General features: G+C 57.0%; 1 protein-coding gene across 2 annotated transcripts in view; it reads right to left on the minus strand.

Moving 5' to 3' along the window:
- The window catches only part of AIF1L (allograft inflammatory factor 1 like), a 26,808-nt gene extending 18,149 nt beyond the window's left edge, over window positions 1-8,659 (minus strand). The window contains exons 1-2 of one of the 2 annotated variants that reach the window (XM_055270676.2): window positions 8,472-8,659; window positions 8,269-8,330 (exon numbers count right to left, since the gene is read on the minus strand). In XM_055270676.2, coding sequence (XP_055126651.1) covers window positions 8,269-8,330; window positions 8,472-8,502 — 93 coding nt within the window. In that variant the 5' untranslated portion in view covers window positions 8,503-8,659. The remainder of the gene's footprint in view (window positions 1-8,268; window positions 8,331-8,471) is intronic. The other variant, XM_055270677.2, reaches the window with a different exon arrangement.
- Window positions 8,660-10,818: the final 2,159 nt, after the last annotated feature.

Here is a 10,818-nt window from a genome sequence, read left to right on the forward strand (position 1 = left end):
CTCCACCAGCCAGGCTGCCATGCCCGCTCCACCTCTGAGCTTTGGATTCTTGGTTCCTGCTCATGTACCACCCACAGCTCCCTCCCTGCAGGCATCCTCCCCCAGTCCCTGCCCAAGGCACAGGTACCCTGTCTTTCCAGGACCCCTGGCTGCCCTGACCCTGGGTCCATAGGCAGAGGAGACAGAGATAGAAGCCATCCCAGGTGTTTGGAAGAAAAGCAAATAAAGAAAAAAAAAGGGCAGACTGGAGCCAGAATGCCTGAGTTTGAATCCACTTCATGGCTGCATGAATTTTTTTTTTTTTTTTTTTGAAACAGAGTCTCGCTCTGTTGCCCAGGCTGGAGTGCAGTGGCGCAATCACAGCCCACTGCAACCTCAACCTTCTGGGCCCAAGCAGTCGGCCCATCTCAGCATCCCAAAGTGCTGGGATTACAAGCATGAGCCACTGCACCCGGCCACCAAATACTAAATAAATGTTAGCAATTTGTTATTTTTTTCTAAAATTTATGCCCGTACAATTAGCTTATAACCACCATAGACCCTCACAGACTATTTAGCAGATTAGGAAGGAGACCCTCCCCGTGGAGTAGGCCAGTTATGATTTCTCTCTCCTCTTTCCAGGTGTCCCCATTTGACAGATGGGACAACTGAGGCCCAGAGAGGTTGCTCAACTTGCTCAGGATGCCAAGTTGAAGCAATTCAAGGTCTACGCCTGCCCCAAACAAGAAGTAGCCTGGCTGCAGGTTTCTGGGCAAAGAAAGTCAATACTGGGAGTTACCTTTCCTCTTCAGCAGCTGCAGGAGGTCATTCCGGAGGCCGGGGAACCACTCTATAGCCCTCCAGGGAGATGGCGGGGGGGGCGGGTAGGCGGTTTATTCTATCCCCTATCCTCCTCACACAATCTCACCCACTGTCCCCAAAGACAAGTTTTCCCTGCTGCAGAAAGTGCTGGGGTGGGGGAGCAGGTGTGAGAGGTGCAGGGGGCCTCTGGGCCCTGAAAGTGGCTATTGACATGCAGAGGGGCAGGCCTGGAGGCCACAGTGGCCTGATCAGTCCCTAGCAAAGGGCCAGGAAATGCAAGCGGGCAGGAGCTGGGGGTGACGCACAGGCAGCTGAGCCCACTTCTCAGTCCCCGGGGACCAGAGCATCCAAGGGTGGGGCCTGGGAGGTGGCAGAGCTGTTAAAATATCCACCCAGCCACAGAACCAGGAGGGACTCCTCACAGCATTCAGCTTGCCCTCCTTGTTCAATAGCTGGGGAAACCGAGGTGCCGGAAGGGACGGGCCTTGCCCGAGGTCACAACAGTTGAAAGCGTCACATCATCTCTCTGAGCACAGGGTGTGTAGGACACAGGGGACAGCTTGCCAGGGTTGCAATTCCAGCTCTAGCACTTACTAGCTCTGTGGCTCTGGGCAGGGCAACTTTACTTGTTTACCACTCTAGGCCTCAGTCTCTGCATCTATAAAGTGGGCTTATCTATCACATGGGATCATAATGATACATAGAACCTCCTCACTGAGTTGCTGTAAGGAATTTTGTTTTTCAGGGTCTTGCTCCGTTCCCAAGCCTAAAGTGCACTGGCACGAACTGCAGGATCACTGCAGCCTCAACCTCACAGACTCAAGCTATCCTCCTGCCTTGGTGCCTGGCCTGCGGTAAGGATTAGACGAGCTAATTGCACAGAAGGAGCCTGGCTCCTAGTACACTTGCTAAGTGTTCAAAATTATTATCATGTCTTAGGATTATCCAAACTCAAGCCACATCGAGAGGCAGGTGTGTGCGGGGGAAGGGCAGGGAAAGAACATCACCCACCGACCACTCTGTGCTCCTCCGTGATGCCCCGAAGTCCTCGTGGCAAGCCTTGGCCCACTGGCCATCCCTCAAGGGCAAGTTTTGCTTTGTCCTCAGCCCCCGGCTGACCTGGCAGTGATGGGCCATCCAACCTGCCTGAATCCTCCCATCTCAGTCCCCAATAGCACCTGTTCACTGCCGCCTTTCCTGGTCACCTACAGCCTCTGATGCTCGCCAGAGTCCCCCAAGCCCATCCCAGCCTCCAGCGAGGCCCCCAAGTGCTATGCCCAGGACAGGCTGTTTCCAAACCCATCAGAAGCTGGCATCCCCTGCCGTGCCTGGCCTCAGAAGCCCTCCTGCCTGCCTGCTCCTCGCTGACTTAACTCTCTTTCTGGGCTGGTACCTCTAGCACCTTCTGGCGAACCCTTGCTCCTGGCCCTCCAGGCTTGTCTTTCTGTATCAGCTGCAGCAGAATTTTGGGATGGGCGGATATCACCATCTTGGAGGCCATCCAAGGGGCTGGTGGCTCAGGCCTTGGACAAGAACTCCAAGGACAGGAAGCACCATGCCAGGGCGTGGGGCCTCTGACGCAGCCCACAGGCTCTTAAAGGGCCAGGGCCAGGCCACAAGTGGTGCTGGCACCTGGTGAGTAGCAGGAGCCTGTAATGTGCACCCACAAGGACAGCGGGTTCACATTCCCCACTGCAGCCCTGGGCCTCATTCAGATGCCGCATCCTCGCCAACAGATGGGGCAGCTAAAGAAAAACTCCCAAGCAGCTACGCAAGAAAGCACACCCTGCAGAAATTCCATCTCCAGCTTCCTGTGACACGGCCACACCAAGGTCATAACTGGTTGGACCTGCAGGGGACACTGAATCCTCAGAGGCTCATGTGGCCACTTATCACCATCTCCCTTATAATATATTAAGGAAGAGCAAGAGAGATGGGTGCCCAGCGATGCCAGCTGCACACATTCACCTGGGCAGGGACAGAGTGGCACTGCCAGGTACACAGGAAAAAAGACACGCCTGCATACTTGCCTGGGTCAGGTCTCAGAGGCCCCCCATTGCTGGGGGAAGGGCAGGGGATATATACACCCCTGGGCAGAGATACCCAGCCTATCCTGCCCAGCTGCCTTCCCAGTGCAGATGACATGTGGCTTCTGAAAAAAACATCAGGGGCCAGGCGCAGTGGCTCATTCCTGCAATCCCAGCACTTTGGGAGGCCAAGGCATGTGGATCACTTGAGGTCAGGAGTTCGAGACCAGCCTGGCCAACATGGTGAAACCCCATCTCTACTAAAAATACAAAAATTAGCCGTGGTGGTGGGCACCTGTAATCCCAGCTACTCGGGAGGCTGTAGCAGGGGAATCACTTGAACTTGGGTGGCAGAGGTTGCAGTGAGCCGAGATCATGCCACTGCACTCCAGCCTAGGCGACAGAGTGAGACTCCGTCTCAAAACGAAAAACAACAAAACGAAAAAACCATCAGGTACCTAAATGTGACAGGGAATGCTGAGTGCCCTTCATTCGACCCAGGAGGACTGAACCATTGGGACAGTAGCCAGAGATCCTTATCGACATAAGCAAGAGAGGCCTGTGTCATAGCTAGGCTGCAGCCACCTGGTGACAGGGACCAGGGTGACGGGGTTTGAATCGAGATCTGCCACTTCCTGGCTGGGTGACCTTGCAGGTGACTTCATCTAGCTGAACCTCTGTTTCCTCATCTCTAAAATGGGAGTCATGGCCGGGCACAGTGATGCATGCTTGTAATCTCAGCACTCTGGGAGGCCAAGGTGGGCAGATTGCTTAAGCTCAGGAGTTCGAGACCAGCCTAGGCAACATGGTGAAACCTTGTCTCCACACACACACAAAAAAATAGCTTGGCATGGTGGTGCATGCCTATAGTCTCAGCTACTCAGGAGGCTGAGGTGCAAGGATCACCTAAGCCCAGGAGGTCAAGACTGCAGTGAGCCAATATCACACCACTGCACTTCAGCCTGGGCAACCCAGTGAGACCCTGTCTCAAAAAAAAAAAAAAAAAAAAAAGGAATCATGATAATCCTCATCCCATGGGGCTGTCTGCAGATTCTCACTGTGCATCTATCTGCTGGGGTGCCCTGTTGCGGGCTCAGCGAGATGATGAATGTCCATCTGTGGGCACGGAGCACAGCCACAGCTCCTTACTGTGTTGAAGAGCTCGCCTGTGGGCCAGGTGCAGTGGCTCACACCTGTAATCCCAGCACTTTAGGAGGCCAAGGGGGGCGGATCACGAGGTCAGGGGTGAGACCAGCCTGACCAATACGGTGAAAGCTCGTCTCTACTGAAAATACAAAAATTAGCCGGGAGCGGTGGTGCGCGCCTATAGTTCCAGCTACTTGGGAGGCTGAGGCAGGAGAATCGCTTAAACTCGGGAGATGGAGGTTGCAGGGAGCTGAGATCACGCCACTGCACTCCGCCCTGGGTGAGAGAGCGAGACTCCATCTCAAAAACAAAAAACAAAAAACAAAAAAAAAACAAACAAAAAAAACACCTCGCCTGCTAGCCAGCTCATGTGGCAGCCCTCGCTGTCCCCTGAGCGCCTCCTGGTAAGTCCCAGGGCACAGCCACCCTGAGGGGCAGCCCTCCCAGCCCCACTGCTTCTCTCTGTCCCTGTGGGAAGCTGGAGAAAATCTCTCCCGTTGCCATATAAGGCCATGCCTGGCTGGCCTGGGGTCACCAACCATGCCATCAGGGCTCGGGGAATGCCAGCTATGTAGGGGGAGTAGGAGGTGCTGGCCAGTTCTGCCCACTCCAGTAGTGCTGCTATGTACACACGTGCGTGCACACACAAACACACAGCGCATGGAGCTGGAGGCAGGCACCCAGCAGGAGGCCCAGCCAAGCTGAGCGATTGAGAAAATAGGCTGGGTTCAAGTCAAGGCTGTTTAAACCCAGACAGTTTACCCAGCCTCTATGAGTCTCGTTTTCTCAAAAATGGGAACAACACTCCCTGGGTTAGAGTGAGCATTCGCAAGATAATGCCCGCAGTGCACCTGGCACAGGACGGGCACATACCAAGTGTTCAGAAAACAACAGCAAAAACTAAAGTGAAACCAAAAAGAGGTGCATTTTCATACGGCTCCCCCACCTCCCTTCCTCTACCAGGAACTCTAGGCCCATTAGAGTCTCCTATTTTTATTCTTGAATCCCTTATAATAACAATAGCTAAGGCAGGGTATGGGGGCACATGCCTGTAGTCCCAGCTACTTGAGAGGATGAGATGGGAAGATTGCTTGAGCTGGGGAGGTAGAGGCTGCAATGAGCCGAGATTGGGCCACTGTACCCCAGCCTGGGCAACAGAGTGAGACCCTGCCTCTGTTAACAACAGCAACAACAAAGAGCTAAATTTGGGTGAGGTGGGGTGGCTCATGCCTGTAATCCTAGCACTTTGGGAGGATGAGGTGGGCAGATCACCTGAGGTCAGGAGTTCGAGACCAGCCTGACCAACATGGTGAAACCCTGTCTCTACTAAAAATACAAAAATTAGCTGGGCATGGTGGCAAGCGCCTGTAGTCCCAGTTACTTGGGAGGCTGAGGGGGAAGAATCGCTTGAACCCGAGAGGCGGAGGTTGCAGTGAACTGAGATCATGCCACTGCACTCCAGCCTGGGTGACAGAGTGAGTCTCTGTCTGAAAAAAAAAAAAGCTAAGGCTGAGCTACCCTGCCCCTCTGGAAGCTGGCCTACACCAAGGGAGGAGAAAGGCCCCAAAGGCAACTAGGTATTGGCCCAGAGAAGCCCCTAGATCTGCCAGCCAAGCTGGTCTATGCCCCAGGCAGCAGCCATGGCAGTGCCCAAGCTGCCTGGCACAGAAGCAGCAACTCTGGCAGTGAATCCTGGGCTTAGCCCAGGCCCCCAGAATCCATACTCCAGTGGGGCAGTGAAGCTGCACCCCAAAGGAAGGCAGTCCGGGCTGCCAGCACAATTCCGCCTAAAATCCACCTAGCTCAGGGTCTCTCCACTGCCCCCATGGCCATGGGTGAACCAATTCAGACTCTCACACGGAGCGACTCCCCCACAGTCTGCAAAGAGCTTCCATCCACTTCCATCGGTTAATTGTTGCAGGGACTCCAGAGGCAGCAGAGATCCCTGCTCCCATTTCAGGCTGGGGAAGACGAGGTTCTGCTGGGCTGAGCAACCAGCATGAGCCAGGGCGGAGTATCTTCCACTCCCTGCACCTTGAGGCCATGAACAAAGAAACTGTCCTGATAACTATCAGGACCGCAGCCAGCTCTCCTGGGTGCTTTACATAGATTGCCTCATTGAAAAAATCACAACCATTATCTTTTTGGAGAAGGAGGCTCAGAGAGGTGAGTGGCTTGCCCAGAGTCACAGATCAGTGCTTGCGGGTACCTCATGACTAAACTGGTGGGGCCACCCTGCTTCACTGTGGTGAAGCAGCTCAAGCTTCCCGTGTGATCCTGGTGCCTCCTTCCTACAGGGCCCCAGATCCTGGGCCTCAGCAGCCCTACAGCGGTGGGCCTCAGTACAGCATCTTGGCAGGGGAAGGACGCTGGGCTGCAAGCTCTGTCACTGGCTTCTGTGTGGCCTTGGGTCAGCTGCTTGCCCTCTCTGGGCACTGTCCTGAGGTGGTTAGACCACAGCTCCTTCCTGCTCACTTTCCCTCGTCCCAGTGCTGCCCAGATCAGCCCCTGATAGCTGTAAGTCCCTCCTCTTTCTAAGTCAAGCTAGTCAGCTTCTCAAAACAACCCTGGAGCCGCCCCCCACCCTCTACCCACCTCCCCAAGGGCGAGGTTGGCCCACCACAGTCATCTCACCCCCATCTCCAGCTGCCTGTGGCTCAGGGTCCTGCTGGCTGTGGGTGGATCCACCCAGCTCAGAACCCGCCTGGCCAAGTGACCCAGGGAGCTATATGAGGTCGGGGTCCCAGGCTTCTGTCCAGACGGCTAGAGCAGCCAAGCCCCGGGCTGAACTGGGAAGGAGCCCAGCAGGGATCCGAGACCCCCGAGCACGCCAGCCAGATGTCCAGGCAACCTTCCAGCTGTGCTCAAGATGCCCCCAGGAAGCAGGGTGAGGGTGGCGGTGAGGAGGCCGGAGCTTACCTGGAGGGGGAACCCTGAGGTCCCCAAAGCCCTGTAGCTGGGGACCGAATGGGAGTCCTGTAGCCAGTGGATGGAAAACAGACAGGCTGCCTACATCCAAGCAGTCCAAGAAAACCAAGGGGGAATCAAGGCTGCACACTGCTGGCAAGAGGCAATACCACAACCGGCCCCCAGGCTCGGACCCGCCTACCACAGCCTTCGCGGGCTCTGGGGACCTCACCAGCGGCCCACTTCCAGACTCTCAGCTGGGCTTAGACCCTGGGTGTCCAGGGGACCAGAGGAGCCCGCAGGGGGAATGCCCAGCCTTGTTTCAGCAGGCGTGCCTCTGCCACCAGTTAAGAAGGAAACTGGGAGACATCCACCTCAGGAAATAATGCTAGTTCTGTGAGTGCTTCCTGAATGCTGGGTGCTGGGCCATGCAGGCGACGTGCCTTCCCTCTCTGAGCCTGCACAATGCCCTGCTTGGAGATGAGAGGCCCTTTGCTGAGGACCACAGAGCTGGCACACAGTGGAGGCCGGATCTGAGCCCAGGTCTTGCCGAACTTTAAAGCCACTGGCTGTGCTGCCTTTGAGCTTTGGCCAACCCAGACAGGTCCTGGTATCGTTCCTTATCTTCTAGAATCTACGCAAATTTATGGAGCTCTCACTGGATGCCTGGCAACAACAGGAAGGATTTCTTTCAAGAAATCCACCAGGACCAGCAAGAAAAGCATGGAGTCCCTTAGGGCAACCTTTCCTGAAAGTTGGAGTGAAGAGGAGTGGTGTGTTTGAAGGAGCCGGGAGGCGGGAGACAACAGGGAAGCCTATCAGTCTTCTGTTTGTACTTTTGAATCCCTTATAACAACAATAGCTAAGGCCAGGCGTAGGGGCACAGGCCTGTAGTCCCAGCTACTCGGGAGGATGAGGAGGGAGGACCGTTTGAATCCCAAAGGTGGAGGCTGCAATGAGCTGAGATTGGGCCACTGCACTCCAGCCTGGGCGACAGACCAGCAAATGACCCGGAGCCTGTGTTCTGAGCTGGAGAGATCACTGGCCTGGGGCCCTTCTCGCGCCAAATCCTTGGGCTGTTCCCAAGCGGGCTTGCGGGGAGCCACGAGCCGGCTGGCATCCGAGCTCCTGACCCGGCCCCACCTCCCCAGTCCCCTGTTGCAAGAATAACAACTTGCAACCCGAGACACCGGGACCGGAGGCGGGAGGCGGAGGCGGACCTACCTGGAGGCGACGGGGCTGGGGGCGGAGGGAGGCACCTGAGGGAAGCCCGGGGGAAGGGAAGGAAGAGGGTAGATCTGGAGGCGGGCACGGCCTCGCTGACGGAGGTGGCACCCGCGCAGCGCGCGGCTCGGGACTCGCGTGCTGCCCTGGGCGCGGGGCTTACCCGGTTGATCTCGGCCAGCCTCCTCTCCTGCCGGGCTTTGAGCAAGCCGAACGCCTTCCCTCCTGGAGGAGACAAAGAGGCGGCCTGGGAAGCGGGGTCCTCTCCGGGCCACGCGCCCCCGTCCCCGCCCGCTTCCCGCGCGCGGTGGACCCCGCGGTCCGCCCCGAGCGCACAGGTGGCGGCCCGGGGACGGCGGCGCCTACCTTGAAACCTGTTGCTAAGCGCGCCCGACATAGCGAGCGCGGGGCTCCCGCCGGCTCCAGGCTTCGCGGACGCGGCGAGGGACGAGGAGGAGGCACAGGCGCCTGGTCCGAGCTCCGGCTGGCTGCGTGTGGCCGCGGGACCGAGGGGCGGAGGGACGGCGCGGGCGGCCGACACACCCCTCCCTCCGCTGCCGGCCCCTCCCTCCCTCGCGCCTCTCCCCTCCTCTCCCCTCCCGCCTCTCCCCTCCCCTCCCGCCTCTCCCCTCCCCTCCCGCCTCCCGCTCCGCGGGCTTCAAAGCGGCTATTATGCGGGACGCTGAGCCCGCCGGCCGACCCCTCTGCTGGAGGACGCGGAAAGTGCAAAGCGCGGGGCGGCCTCACCCCTCCTCTCTGCCCCTCCCCGGACCTCAGCAAGTCCCTGCCACAGAAATGAAATGCGAGGATCTTAGCATGAACTCCATGGGGTGGTTGTGAGGACCAAGTGCCGTCGTCGGGGAGTCGGCGCTCAAACATGACTGCTGCCTTTGGGGCAGTGCGGCTGCTGTGACAACAGTGGCCCGTCAAATCAACTGGAATGAATTCGTGTCTTGTTAATAAAAGTGATTTCTTGGGCACTCACAGGCACTTTGCACCGTACACCTGTCATTTCATTCTCAAAACTCCATGAAATAGGACTTGGCATTCCCATTTCCAGAAGAGAAAAGTCAGGAAGCTGGAGCTGGGGCGCAAGGCCACCAGAAGGAGAGACAAGCCCATGACTCCAGGAAGAGCGGAGCTCAGGGTGCAGGATAGGGTACCTGTCGCCAGGGTGACCATGAAGTCTAGTGTCCAAATCAGGACAGCCAGAGTCAAGGGAGCACTCTTCGTAATGATGCTGGGCCACAGGCATAGACAGGCGCTGTCAGGGGCAAACAGCACTAGGAATGGCCCCGCCGTCGTCTGACTCCTAGGGTTGGGACCCTGAGATCATCTTTCTTATTTATTTATTTTTTTCGAGGCAGAGGCTTGCTCTGTTGCCCAGAGCTGGAGTGCAGCGACTTGATCTCGGCCCACTGCAACCTTCGCCTCCACGTTCAAGTGATTCTCCTGCCTCAGCCTCCCAAGTAGCTGGGACTACAGGCACACACCACCCAGCAAAGCTAATGTTGGCACACGCCCAGCTAATGTTTGTATTTTTAGTAGACACGGGGTTTCACCATGTTGGCCAGGCTTGTCTCGAACTCCTGACCTAAGGTGATCCACCTGCCTCGGCCTCCCAAAGCGCTGGGATTACAGGCGTGAGCCACCACGCCTAGCCGAGATCATCTCTTTTTCTGTGGCTGTCCCTGGGGAGGGAAGTGCCCAGCAAGGAGCTAGGCAGAATGGGATGGGGCTGAGGTCAGGGCAGCAGTCCAGGGGGCAGGCCCCTCCTCCCCAGTAAGACCAGCGCCTACCTCTCCTAGCTGACGCTCCTCTGTCCACTCACCTAAGGGTTTGGATTTGGCCAAGCTGCATGACCTTGGGCGAGGCACTTGACCTGGGTGGGCTTCAGTCCCCTGATGTTCACAATGAAGTAACCCAGAATGCACTAAGCAGGGGCTTTTGTAACTTTGATGACTTGCTGGATGGTTTAAGCAGAGAGTAAAAGCTTAGCGTTACCACCCTTGGTGGATGGGCGCTGACTTAGGACAGAGCCCTCATAATGCACTTCCCACTCCAGGCTCCAACAGCCTATTGCCCCAGCCGGTTGGGCTGGTTGGCCCCAGTCAGCCATCCTACAGGGCAGGGGCCACCCCACCTTCTGCTCAGCTGCTGGACTGCATTGCTAGCCAGATGTTCAACAGCTGCCGCATTCCGCCCGGCAGTGGCCCCACCTCTGGGGCCAGAGAATAGATCAGCACATGCACCAGGCATGATCAGACTGCATGAGTCACAACATGTCAGGCCCGAGTTCTCCACCCGTCAGGGGATGCTGGGACTGAGCTTTGCTGGATCCCACGGCTTGAGTGGATAAAGGCTGAATGCCAAGAGCAAGCACCAGGACGACTGTGTGCCGCCGGCTGAGAAACTGGAGGGAGGCGGGAGGGGGACATCAGACCCTATCCCAGAGGTCTTGGAAGAACCCTATCTTCTCAACATCACTTACACCAGATGCCAATCACCAAACTCACTGTGCAGCAGCAGCTCCCCCATCTTCGGCCTCTCCACCTCTGCCCAGACATCTAGGGACCAAGTCACTCCTAGCTCCGCTTAATCATGTCAATCCCCCACTGTAGCCTTGATTTTACAGTTTTCTGTGGAGGAGCACACCTCTTCTCTGAATACCGTCTCCCATTAGGTTGGGGGGTGGCACCGGTCATCCATTATG

This window comes from Symphalangus syndactylus, chromosome 3, assembly GCF_028878055.3.
Source record: "Symphalangus syndactylus isolate Jambi chromosome 3, NHGRI_mSymSyn1-v2.1_pri, whole genome shotgun sequence".
NCBI lineage: Eukaryota > Metazoa > Chordata > Mammalia > Primates > Hylobatidae > Symphalangus > Symphalangus syndactylus.